The 13,072-nt window shown below is 54.0% G+C and overlaps 1 protein-coding gene and 1 long non-coding RNA gene across 2 annotated transcripts in view; one reads left to right on the top strand and one right to left on the bottom strand.

Annotated features, from left to right (window-relative positions):
• Positions 1-936: 936 nt before the first annotated feature.
• The window catches only part of DHCR24 (24-dehydrocholesterol reductase), a 29,697-nt gene continuing 17,561 nt past the window's right edge, over positions 937-13,072 (bottom strand). Inside the window, exons 7-9 of the mRNA XM_045547935.1 lie at positions 5,208-5,405; positions 4,601-4,779; positions 937-3,557 (exon numbers count right to left, since the gene is read on the bottom strand). Of these exons, the coding sequence (XP_045403891.1) occupies positions 3,404-3,557; positions 4,601-4,779; positions 5,208-5,405 (531 nt within the window). The 3' untranslated portion in view covers positions 937-3,403. The remainder of the gene's footprint in view (positions 3,558-4,600; positions 4,780-5,207; positions 5,406-13,072) is intronic.
• On the top strand, positions 3,529-12,787 carry LOC123635606. Its single transcript, XR_006734178.1, has 3 exons — positions 3,529-3,576; positions 8,269-8,425; positions 12,732-12,787. It is a non-coding gene; the product is annotated as an uncharacterized LOC123635606 (long non-coding RNA).

The following is a 13,072-nucleotide window of genomic DNA, read 5'->3' as shown; positions in this document are numbered from 1 at the left end:
AAGTACTGCTAAGACATTAAAGAAGACATAAATAAGAGGGAGATATGCCATGTTCATGGGTTAAAGGATTCAGTATTTCTGAGCATATTTCAAGATAGCTAAACAAAACCCAAAAAAAGGACTCAATATTGTTAAGAGGTCACTTTTCTCCAAATTGATCTATAAATTCAATGCAATACCAAAAAAAGGTCCATGTAGTTAGGGTGAGCTAAATCGCTCTAATAGTTCCAGATATGTAGTGTTTCAACAATAGTTTATTTTTTGCTCTCATAACAGCCCAGGGTAGGTTTCAGGTTGGTGGGGCAGTTCTCCTCCACACAGTGACTCAGGGATCCAGGTTTCCTCCAACTTAAGTCTCTCCTATTATCTATGGCCTGCTTGTCATTTGCATCCAGTGAAAGAGCCAGGAGACCTCATAGGTTTTGACCACTTCCGTTCACATTCCACTGGAGAAAACTCTCAGCACACTGGACTGCAAGGGAGGCTGGGAAATGTGGTCTAGCTGTGCGTACAAAGAAGGGAAGAATGCATTTTAAGGGACAGCTAGTAGTTTTCACCAGTTCACAAATAAGAACAATAGTCTCAATAGGATTAACTAACTTGCTAAGATTAGTTGGTCACAACCAAGTGACAAAGCCCAGAGCTCCTGACAACCATGTCTGGTGCCTTAAAAAGCATGGTCCCCAGGCTGACCTGAGCCGCCCTCTCTCACTGGTCCGTTGTCCACCTTGCAGATAGAGGGATCCTATGACACCTACTCTGGATCACACTGCGACAGTAATAGAAATAAGCCTGTCATGCCCCCACGTTCTTTCAGCCATTGCCCATGGGCACGCTGGTTCCGAGAGGGTAGCTGAGCTGGGGAGTGGCACAGCCTGCACCCGAGCCCAGGTCCGACTCCACCCTGTGGTCCCCAGAGCAAGAAATGACAAAGGCTAGCTTCCAAGCCATACTTTTATTTTTTCAGAAGCAGCAGCCTCACAGCCACTGGGACATGTGCCTGTAGCTGCAAGAGCCTGAGAGGGGAGATTCATGCCTTTCTCCTTGGTCCCCATGACCAAAGAAAAAAATGAAAATCACACACCACACACTGCCACACCCATTCCCCTCCCCCCTCCCCATCCTTCCCGCCAAAGAAACTGGCTACAATTTTGATTTCACAGAAAACCGTCATGCAGCCAAGAAACTCGGAGCCCTGGAGGGGAGAGGTCTACTCTGGTACTTTCTTTCCACATGCACTGCCCCCTGGCACCAAATGTAACTGCACCGTCACCGTGTGCATGGACAGCGACAGGCCTGGCTACAAGCAGAAGCTGCCGACTCAGCTCATCACGCTGGAGGGGCGGCCTCTTTCCAGGCCAGCGGAGCAACATTAACCTGAGGCTGCTGTGGTTCCAAGATACTTTCTCTTCCAAGCCCCAGACTGTGGGCGAGGTCTGGGAAAGCCTGGATTTTGGTTATGGGACTAAGGGCGACAGAGGCTGCTGCCATTTCTGGCCACAGCCCCAGGGACTTAGGCTCCACTGGCGAAATGGTGGCACTTCAGTAGCTGGATTAACCTAGTTTGTGCTAACCATTCATCTACAGGGAGTAGAATCATCAGTTTCGCACTGAGCAGAAAGCACAGGGGCCTGCGTGAGCTAATGCCAGAATTTCCGTGCTTTGCAAACTAGACAATGAGGTCCATTTTTTTTTTCTGCCCCCTTCGGCAGCCCAGTGGGTAAGGGCGGTTCCTTTGCCTTTTGAGTGCCATGGATGCACCAGCCCTCACAGGACCAGGCCAGGACTCCTCAGTGTGCCAAGCCCTGGGGGGAACGCATGAGCATCCTTCAGCAGAAGCATGATTCCAAGAGGACTCTGGCACCTGGAGCGACAAGACTGACACTTGCCTGCAAGCCAGAGATGAACCTTTCTGAAAATGAGATGGGAACTGGCCTTGGGGCTGAAGGAAGGACCTTGAATGATGGACAACTCTGACATATCCACCTGGATCATGTATTTGTTCTCTGACTTTCAACACAATGAGGCTTTTCAGGGGTTTTGCAACCACAGGACAGCCTAGGACAGTCAGCAGGGCTCCAGGGAGGTCTTGTCTGTACTGCTGTGACAGATGAGGAAACTGCAGCTCAGAGGGACAAACGACCTGCCCAACGTGGCGGCTCCCTGACAGTGGGGTGGGGCTGAAACCCAGGTCTCCTGACTCGCACGCTGCAGCTGCGCCTGGCTGGCTCCCTGATTCCAGCTTCCCTGCATGACACGATTCCTTCTCAGATTCTGGTTGCAGCTGAGGCCAGGCAGTTCTTAAGATGGAGTTGCATAAACAATCAAGCTTTGATAACAAGACGGGGAGGGCCCAGGGAGGTTCCCTTCCCTCTGGAACAGAAACGAGCTAACTTTTCTCTGAGCTTAGGATTTGTAAGGCACTGAAATTAACTACAGCTGGGGGAAGGGTGTTGGTGGGAGAAAGAACAAAAGAGAGATGAGTGGTTGCAGAAATCAAGCTGATGCTCTTTCCTTTCAGCCCTGCAGTGAGAACCTCACGGGAACACAATGGTGGTGGACTCCATTTTCCCACTTGATGTGGGCCACCCCAGCCCCCCAAAGAGCAGCACGGACCCACTCCCACCATGACTACGTGGCTTCTGGGGACAAGAGGAGGCTTGGAGCGTTGGCAAGCCAGGAAGAATGAGCCCAGGTCCCTGGATCCGATTCAGAGCGGAGACCACTTTCTCTACCTGGGCATCCCAGGCCAAAGCTGGGACAGGATTCAGCCCTGAAATGCCTCCTCCAGGAACTCAGTCCTCTCTGAGTGTACCCAGCAGTGGCTGGGGTGGGCCTGCAAGCCAGATGTGAACGAGGAAGGGCAGAATGTCACCAAGGATGGCAGAGAGAACTTTGGAATCGGGCCTGGCTTTGGCACGGCATGTCTTGGGCCTGCCCCAGGGCATCCCCGTCATCATTCCAGCCAAGTCTGGGCACAGGTGACCTAATATGGAGCCTTTCAGACTCATATGCTGACTCCAAAGCACTTTCGTCAGATGTGATGCTGAATGGGAAGCCAGAGTAACAGCCACCACTTACCCAGCTCTGTCGGGGTAACAGGTGCTTGACTGGGATGGTGACAACCTGCAGGCCAGTATTACTGTCCCCTTTCACAGATGAAGAGACCTGGGCTGAGAGGGGCCAAGGGACTTCCCCAGGGTCCCACAGCTTATAAGTGCTAAACTGTTCTTTCTGCCCCACTGGGCTGCCCCTGAAGCCCAGAGGAAGGCGCTGGGCTGTGTGGGTGTGGTTTCTGGAGGGGTTTCTTTTGGAAAGTGTGGATCTGGGAAAGCAGCCAAGCTAGAGTGAAGGGACGATGCCTGTCCGCCCACACGTGTCTGTCTTTCCAGGCGGCTCCAGCTCAGTGCCTGGCGGCCTTGCAGATCTTGTCGTACACCTCGGGGAAGGCGTCCTGGCAGCCGAGCTTCTCCCGCAGCTCATGGTACAAGGAGCCATCAAACATCTCCCAGAACTCCTCCCGGTTCATGTAGCAGTCGGCATACAGCATCTGGAACCTGCAGGGGAGAGAACAGGGTGAGGATGCAGGGAGGTACAAGGGGTACAGGGAGAGGAAAGGGCGTGAGAGAAACCCAACTGCCCCTGCAAGCAGCGTGCTTTGCAGCTCAGAAGTGCTTTAGGAGGACTTTTCTTGTTTAATCCCCCTCACAACCTGGTGAGGCGGCTGGTGCGGGTGGGGACTTGGGGCTGGGGGCAAGGTGGCTGGGCGGCAGAGGCAGAGTCAGGAGTAGAGCTCAGACTGCTCGGCTTCTGCCCCTGTGCTCGGCCCCAGACACCGCTGCCTCCTGATGGGACGGTGGGGATGTTTTCTTTTAATCTTTTATTGGCATCAATAAACTGCACATATTTAAAATGTGCAACAGGGTAAGCTTGACATATGTATGCAACCAAGGAATCGTCACCATGGTCCAGATGGCGGCTGTATCCATCATCCCGAAACTTTTCTCGTGATGCTTTGTTATCCCTCTGCCAGCCCTGGGCAACCACTGATGAGCTTTCTGTCACTACAGATTCAGATGTATTTTCTGGAATTTTCTATCAGTGGAATCATACAGTACTCTTTTCTCCTGGCTTCCTTTAGTCTGCACAATTATTCTGAGATTTGTCCATGTTAATTCATCAGGAGTTGGTTCCAGGCTGTTTTCTGAGCAATGCTCTGTCCAGGGCCTCTTCCGTGGTCATCACAGTCAGGAATCCCTCCCTCCTCAGCGTTGGCTGTTCGATCTAGAGCAGGAGCCCTGAACACACGTAAGCCCACACCCCCCATCTGCCCCGTGGGGAAGAGGGGTGACTCCCGGCTTTCCGGCTTGAGCAGCTGGGAGGGCACCGATGAGCTCGCTGGAGGAGGGGTGCAGGTGGAGAGGCAGGCGGTCCTGCAGGTCTACCCCGACCACCTGCCACACCCGCCTCCCGAGTCAGAGGCCGCCAGAGCCACGGGGTCCCTGAGCAAGGCTGGGGATCCTGGTCCTCAGCCCAGACCGGGCCTCACTGCCCTGGGGCCCTCAGCCAGATGGACCCCACCACACTCTGGGCCACTCACCCGTGCACGCTCCGGACGAACTTCTCCAGCTGCCTCATGCAGGACCTGGCTTCAAAGTGTTTCACGCGTGGCTCCCCGTACGCCCCGATGTCAACGTAGAGCTCGGTCTCATCTCCCTTGGGGTGCACCAGGCCTGGCTGGCTGGGCAGGATGAATGGGCACAGCCAGATGGGGTAGACCTGGGTAGACCAGGGAGGGGGTATTGGAGCTTTTTCTCCAACAGGTGACAGGCTCATGGCTGGCCCACTCTCACCCACCCACAGGGAGGTTTGCAGCATTCTCCAGGGACCCCTCTGGCTGCTCACAGCTCCACCCCCCACCCTCCCAGCCTGGCTGAGAACAGCCGACTCCACCACGCCGAAGGGCGCAGTTGGAACAGGTCACGGGAGTGCTCGTTACCAGGCCCTGTGTGTCGCCTCCCATCGGGGCCATCACTGAATGGGCCGAGGCCTCAGGGGGCATAGGGACAAGGCCCCCATTTTATAGCTGGGAAAACCGAGGCCCAGAGGGCATGTGTGCCCAAAGTTGGTCACATGGTTTAGGGGAGAAGACCGTCGACTCTGTGGGAACATGCCTGGTGCTCCCTCCCTGCCCTGCCCCTGCTCACGTGGATGTCATTGTGGAAGGTGTTCAGGGCCCGCGGCAGGGACTTCATGGGCACCAGCATGTCCTGCACCACGTGGTGCTGCTCGTACAGCTTGCGCAGGGTCTCGCCTTGAGTCAGCTTCAGGAGGGAGATCTTGGGAGGTACCATCCATCCAAAGAGGTAGCGGAAGATCGGGTTGTTGCCGAAGGGGATGATGTCCTGGGAGACAAGGGTGGGGACGGAGAGAAGGAACCAACAGGGGCTGATGTCTCTGTGCGCGAGGGACCAGGTGCTTGTTCTGTGTTCGACATGAGCACGACAGGGTGTAGTTCCCCTGTGTGGAGGGGGCACCATGGGACCTAGGACTTTACCAGTTGGATCTACGTTTGAGTCTCAGCTCTGACCTTGGGCTAGTTACTGAACTTCTCTGAACTCAGTTTCCTTATCTGTAAAGGAGACTCGAGGGCCTGGAGCAAAACGATAAGGTGGCTGTCATGCCTGTTCTAGCTGTTGAGGTCAGAGTGGCTGGGGCAGAGCAGGCATTCCATAAATGTTCGAGAAATGAATGCTGCTGAACGGAGGAGGGACACTCAGAGAACTCAGGCAGTTTCCCTGAGGTCACACAGCTGGGGCGGGCGAAGTCTGCCCCAGGTTCGACAAGGAGCCTGTTGGTTTACAGTAGCCCTTGCTCACAGCTAGACAGCTGCCTGCCTCCCCGACTCAGGCTCCCTGGAAGCCCCTGCCCCCCAGCAGAGTCTGTTCTTCCTCTTCCAAGCCCCAAACTGCCGGAGGGAGGAGCTGCTCCCTCGGTGCTGCTGCTTTGCTAGGAGGGCCTCGGTCCCCCTCCAGCTCTGCCACGGCTCCCGGGGGGGGGCAATCCTGCCCACCCCCCAGCAGAGAAGACTTTGGTCCTGGCTCACAGCTTTCCTCCCTGCTCCAAGTCCTGCCATCTTCCTGAGGGTCACCAGCATCCATTCTCATAGCTCCCAGAGCCCCTGCAGCCAAGGGCATTCTTCCATTCGTCACACGATGGCAAGGTGCCTGTGAGGTCGGGTCCCAGGTTCTATGCTGGGCGCTGGGAAACCAAGATAATTGAGACAAGGTCTCTGTCCTTAAAATGCTTCCTCAGGTGTGGGAGACACAGGCCACTGCACTACGGCACAGGGACAGCTGGGACAAAGAGAGGCAGAGGCAGCTCATGAAAGGGTCCACATCAGCCTAGGGGCAGGGTGGTAGCCACACACACGGAAGCACTGAAGGCTGAGTGACCCTCCCCCTCCACTCCCACAAGGGCAGGGACCTGTCTGCTTCCTTCGGCTAGATCCCAGCCGCTGTGCCAATGCCTGGCACACAACAGGAGCTCAGTAAACAGCATGGCTTTATTGTTTCCTTGGTTATCTCTGGAGAAACTACATGCCCACAGCAGAGATTCCAGCAGTATGAAGGTCAGGCCTCCTCTCACTCCCTGGCCCTACTGCGTTCCCCTCCCCTCTCACCTCCTCCCCCCTCCCCTGTCAAGGGTGCCCAACCGGTGCTTCAGGGGTCCCCAGGTTTGCCCTGCCCTCCGGTTTCGTCTTCCTTTACATATCATCTGTGGCTGCTATCAGGCTACTAGAGACCTCACAGTGCACAAGAGCTGGACTGTTTCCTGCCTGGCCTTTCCATAGAACGTTTGCTGACCCCTGCGCTATTGTATGGATGGACATTTAGATTATTTCCAGATGATTCCAATGAATATCCTTTGTGTCTTTGCCAATATGTGTCAGTAAGATCAATTCCTAGAGGTGGAAAATTCTGGTTCAAATGGTGTGTGCAATTCTAATGGATACTGTTTCAAGAGCTTGTACCACGTTATACTCTCCCGGACGACGCAGGAGAAGGTGGTTTCCCTACGCCCTGCCCTGCGTGGTGTTATCGAACTTCTAGATCTCTGTTGTTCACTCTGATAGGTGAAAGATAGTTTTGTTTTGCCTGTCTTCAATTCTGAATGAGACTGCATCACCTCTTCTAGGTTTAAAAGCCACTTGCATTTTTTTCCCCCTAAAAATAGTCAATTGTTAGCCAAATGTATCAGCTGAAATCACTTCTTTCCTGGTCCCAGCCTCAGAAAATTCCAGTTTTATTAAACATGTGCTCTGCCCTTCTGCTTTCCCTCTGTCCACGCATCACTCATCCTCCGTCCCTTGATGGCCTTGGGTCCCGAGTCCCTGGCTCTACTCCTGGCCCTGGCCCTGCTACACGCTGAGGCCAGTCACTCCAGGGGCCCTGACTGCAGCCTCTTCCTCCCTTGGTCCCTGCTGTCCAGCCGCCCTTGCCCTTTCCCTGTGTCCAGCCTGCCACTGGCGGCCTCTGCTCTGCCCGGCTGCAGGGCTCCCACCCCCCGAGGCAGAGCTGGGGCAACAGCCTTCTAAGAAACACCAATGCCAAGGGCTCCGCTCACATCCCTCCTCACTGGTGGTAATGCCCTGTGTTAGCTGACTGCTTCCACTGCAAATGAGGCAAAGGGAAGGGCAGGAGAGGCTTCTCTGCCCCCTGTCCCTTTCAGGCAGATCGTGCATGCAGCAAGAAAGGGAAACAACAGTCAGGTTAGCTTTACGCGCCACTCTTAAAGGAACCAGGGAACATACATGCACGAGGAGTTAAATGCTCTTATGTTTGCATTTTTAAAAATGAACAGTAAAATTCATGCTAGTAATTTAGATTTTTAGTTCTTCCTTAAGTAGAACATTAAATTGGAAATATTTATGACAATAGAGAGACCACGGGAGAAAGGAAAAAGCGTTATAATTTAGTACCGTTGACAGCACTTTTTGCCTGCTTTTCACACTGGGCCCTGCAAAGCATGCAGCTGGCCCTGAGCCCGTGAGCTGGTAAGGGGACGTGACTGGACTGGCCAGGCCTGGCACGGGTGTGACAGAAGGCAGCTGTTAAGGGGCTTAGCACACAGGCCTGGTTACACTTGGTTCTTTCAAGAGCCCCATGCGGCAGAGGGAACCTGGGCGCAAGGCCAGTCTCCCAGGAGGAGGAGTTATCGCGGGGCAGGGGAAAAGGCAAGCATTTGAAATTTATTCCTCCTTTCTAGACATGTCCTGGCTCCTGCGATTCCACGCTAGCGGATGCTGCTGCACTCTGCCCAGATGCCTCCTCCAGAGAGCTGCCTGCTCCCCAGCAGCGGGGAGTGTTGGAGGCCGGCACGCGGGCAGGACTGCCCTTGGCAGAAGGGAGCTGCCTCGCCCAAGGTCAGTTGCACAATGACGGCTGCTGGGGCGGGTGCCCCTGGCCTCGAGGTGACACAGCCCCAGAGGGCTTCCAGGGTTTTGTTGTGACTTCTCCCTTTCCCTGTCTTGCTTCCCTACTCCCTCACTCTGGAATAAACTTCTACATGCAAATACAGGCTTAAAACCCCTATCCTTCCAGACTCTTCCTTTAAGTAAAGGCAGTGTAGGCCAGGATTTATTTAACAGCACAGAAATATAAGACAAGTTTCATTTTGAATCCTGGCTGTGTGTGGTGGTTTTAAAACACGTCCCTAGAGTCTTTGCTGGTCCTCATTGCCCCTTTCCCTGAGTGTGGGCTGAACTTGGTGACTCAGTTCTAACAGAGAATATGCTGGAAGTGACCAGTGTGACTTGACACTGGGTCACAAAGGCACTATAGACTTCTTGGTCTCTCACTTGCTCTGGGGGAAGCCAGTGCTTTGTTGTGGGGACATTCGAGGAAGCCACGTGGCGAGGAATGGAGGCAGGTCCTGCAGCCTCCAGAGGGCCACCGCCCACCCACAACAGGACAGACCCTGAGCCAGGACCGCCCAGATTGGTCACTCCCAGGTCCATGACTCTTAGACACTGGGAGGTAACAAATGCTAACTGTTTTAACCCTCTACGATAGAGATACACTCCCTCTTACTGAGCTGTTACTTACCTTGGATAACCTAAACGGAAACAGAAATAACACTAGTACCTACCTCACAGGGTTGCTGGGAACATTAAGATAAGTAAGGCAGTGAAGTGTCCAGCACAACATCCCCCATTAGGAGTGGCTGGTGTTGGTGGCGGCTGTTGTCTCTGATGCTCACTCTCAGGGGCCCCTGCTGGCTCCTTTTTGTTTTTCTCTCTTAAGTATCCTTGCTCTTGACAAAACCACCTCCACACCTGCCGCTGCTCTTGGCAGGGATGGAGGGGGACTCATGGTGTCTTCTGCCTCTGCCAAAACTGCCCACGCCACCTGCTCTGGGCCTTGACATTGCCCAAAGTAGGATTCTTGGGTATGAGGGAACCCAGAGCCCCAGGCTACAGTGAGACCCCACGCCCTGCTCCTGCGACCCTGACCGCCGCCCATCACATTCTGCCCGAGACCTGTCCCAACATCACAACTGGCCAGAAACCTCCACCCAAGAGCCCACGAGCTGTGGTTCCGTCATGCCTCATGTCCGGTTTCTCTTAATCACCATGGACTTCCAGGTGCCTCATTACCTGCACTCATGACCTCCTGCAGCAATGCGGTACCTCGTAATCTGACCCCATCTGCCACTGCCCTGATCTCCCAGGGTTCCCTGTGCTCTCATGGTCTGACCTCAGCAAAGCCCCTCCGTCCTCACTGTTCCCTGGACGTGCTGTGCCTCTCCTTGTTCTCAGCTGGAACCTGGCTGTGCCCTGCAGCCCGCTCCAGTGTATCATGTTCTCCCCGGCAACCCTCCTGCCAATGCGACAGACGGAGGTGAGGGAGGGTCCTCCTGGCTCTGAGTTACTGCCTCCATCTCTGTTCTACCCCTGGGGCTAAAAACCAACCCTAGCAACTTTGAAGCACATGCCCAAGACCTCCCCCACCCGACCCCCGGCCCACATAATGCCCAGTTTTGCCTGGATCCTGGATCGCTGGCATCCCCCTCACCACCCACACCCATGGTTCCCTCACTCAAGCCTAGATATCCTCCAAGGTTAACATTTGTGACCTAATGCCCACAGAGATGGTCCTCCCGTGCCTGGCCTCCTGGCTCCTGAAACTCCTCTCTTTATTTTCCTGTGACCAAATCTTTCACATGCCCTTGGCCACTGACTCCCACGTCATCCCTTAGAGCAGTGGCTGGCACTGCCTGCCAGTGGGGAGCCAGTTTGCCAGTCGAGGCCAGCCTGTTGCCCGAATATGGCCTGCTGCCTGTTTTTGTAAATAAGGTCTCACTGGAACTGGTCACACCTGTTCATTTATATATTGTCTGTGGCTGTTCATGTGGCAGAGGTGAGTCTGTGACAGACTGTGTAACTAGTGACATCTAAAATATTTGCCCTTTGGCTCTTTAAAAATGTTTGCCGTGGCCGGGCGTGGTGGCTCACGCCTGTAATCCTAGCACTCTGGAGGCCGAGGCGGGCAGATTGTTTGAGCTCAGGGGTTCGAGACCAGCCTGAGCAAGAGCGAGACCCCGTATCTATTAAAAATAGAAAGAAATTATATGGACAGCTAAAAATATATATATAGAAAAAATTAGCCAGGCATGGTGGCACATGCCTATAGTTCCAGGTACTCGGGAGGCTGAGGCAGGAGGATTGCTTGAGCCCAGGAGTTTGAGGTTGTTGTGAGCTAGGCTGATGCCGCGGCACTCTAGCCTGGGCAACAGAGTGAGACTCTGTCTCAAAAATAAATAAATAAATAAATAAATAAACAACAACCAAAAAAATGCCAATACCTAGCTTTTGCCCCTTCATTCTTTTTTTTTTTTTTTTTGAGACAGGATCTCGCTCTGTCTCCTGGGCTAGAATGGAGTGGCATCATCAAAGCTCACTGCAACCTCAAACTTTGGGGGCTCAATTGATCCACCTGCCTCACTCTCCTGAGTAGCTGGGACTACAGGCACGCACCACTGTGCCCAGGTAAATTTTCTATTGTTTTGTAGAGACGGGGTCTCGTTCTTGGTTAGGCTGGTCTCGAACTCCTGACCTCAAGCGATCCTCCCACTTCGGCCTCTCAGAGTCCTGGGATTACAGGTGTGAGCCACCACCACCCCCCTTTGTGCTTTTGTACACATTCATTGTCTCTGTAGCTTTAATGGTGGGTGTTTGCCCTGTGCCCATCCCCATGCTCTTTAACACCATGTCCCCTCACCCTGACTTCAGTGCTTCCTCCCCTGGGGCGCACAGTCCGCCCTGTCAGCATCTTGTCAGCCCCTGGGAGCTCCTCCCCTCCTGCCTCCCCTCCGTGGCTGGCTTAGGTTTCACCGGAACCATCCCTTGGTTCCTCACGCCTGCCCACTCACCACACTGCCCAGCCGCAGCTGTGGTCAGACGGAACTCTCTACCCGCTCTGCAGCTCTCCCCCAGCTGCATGTGTGACAACCCACCACCACAGGGTGGTCTCACTGTAAATTCATGATCAGGAATCCTAGGCAGGCTGGGAGCTGCCTGGCAGTGCTATGGTATTTCCCCAGTTCATTCACTTCCCACTCTCCAAGGGACAATTTCACATCTCTTCTCTCTGCAAACTGTCAACATCCCCTCCCGCCTTACTTCAGCTGAAATCCTTGCTCCTTCTTCCTGTTTCACTGAGAAATCAGAAGAGAACTCCCCACCTCCCATTTGCAGCAACTGTACCCATTTACACGGCTTCCTCCTGGCTGACGGACAGACCTTCCATGCCCCCATCAAAAGGCAAGCTCTCCACCTAAGCACAGCACCCACCTCTCTCCCCTGCTCAAGACTCCACCCTCTAAATATTCCCTCTCCCCTGGATCATTCTCATGACACGTAAACATGCTGTCATCTCTCCCATCTGAAAATAATCACACAAACAAAATATCTTGTCTTGGTCCTACACCCCCCTCCAGCCAGCGCCCTCCCCCTCTGCTTCCCTCTAGAGAGGCTCTCAGGCTTGTTCTCACTGTCTTACTTCCTTGTCTCCCGTTCTCTCGCCAACTCTGTGGTCAGGGTTTACTGGCTGATCAAAGTCAACGGTGACCTTCCCATGGCTAAGACCCAAGGTCGATCTCTGTCCTCATCTCTCTCAGCAGCATTTGATGCAGTTGTTCATTTTCCTTCTTGAAACAGTCTCCCCGTGGCTTCTGGGATGCCGCATTCTCCTGGCTTGCTCCCACACGCTGCCTGGTGGCATCTTCTCCTCTCTTTAGCTGGCTCCTCTTCCCCTAACCTGCAGGTGTCCCAGGGCTGTGCTCATACCTCTTTTCTTTTCTGTCCACCCTCACTCATCTACCTCCATGGCTTTAAATGACATTTCTCTGCTGCTGCCGCTGCCCACGTTTGTATGTGCAGCCCCAGCCTCTCCTGCACCCCTGAAGTCCTGACACGTGTAACCAGCTGCCTGTCACCGGACAGACGTCTGGAAGGCATCTCAAGCTGACACGTCCCAGACCAAACTTCTCATTCCCCTTCCCAGGCCCCTCCCCCACATCTCCCAGGGCTGTCAGGGGCGCCTCTGTTCACCCTGTTCTTGGGTGTGAGCCTTGGATCACACCCACGACCAATCTGTCTGGAAATGTCTGTTGGTTGGTTCATCTTTCACAGCATCTCTCAGATCTGACACTTCTCTCCTTCTCCACAGCTGCCGCCTCGGACAACAGAAATCTTTCTCCTCTCTTCCACTCCTGCCCACCCCCAGCACCACCCACTCTCCATCTAGCTGTCAAAGTTATTCTTTCAAAGCAAACGTTAGGCCGTGTCACTTGCCTGCTCAAAGCCCTCACCAGTTTCCTGCCCCACTTAGAAGAAAATATAAAGTCCTTCCTGACCTACAAGCAGGCAGGAGATCTAGCCTCTGGCGGCCGTCTGCCCTCATTCCCGCTACGGCTCTGGCTAGCAGCCTTCTTGCTGGTTTCCAACAGGCAGCCCTGCTGGGCAACTGGATAGCTCTATGCAAAAGAATGGGGTTTGACTCCTACCTCA

Source organism: Lemur catta, chromosome 3 (assembly GCF_020740605.2).
Source record: "Lemur catta isolate mLemCat1 chromosome 3, mLemCat1.pri, whole genome shotgun sequence".
Lineage (NCBI taxonomy): Eukaryota > Metazoa > Chordata > Mammalia > Primates > Lemuridae > Lemur > Lemur catta.
The sequence above is the reverse complement of the archived record's forward strand: the minus strand, read 5'-3'. Positions and strand labels throughout refer to the sequence as shown.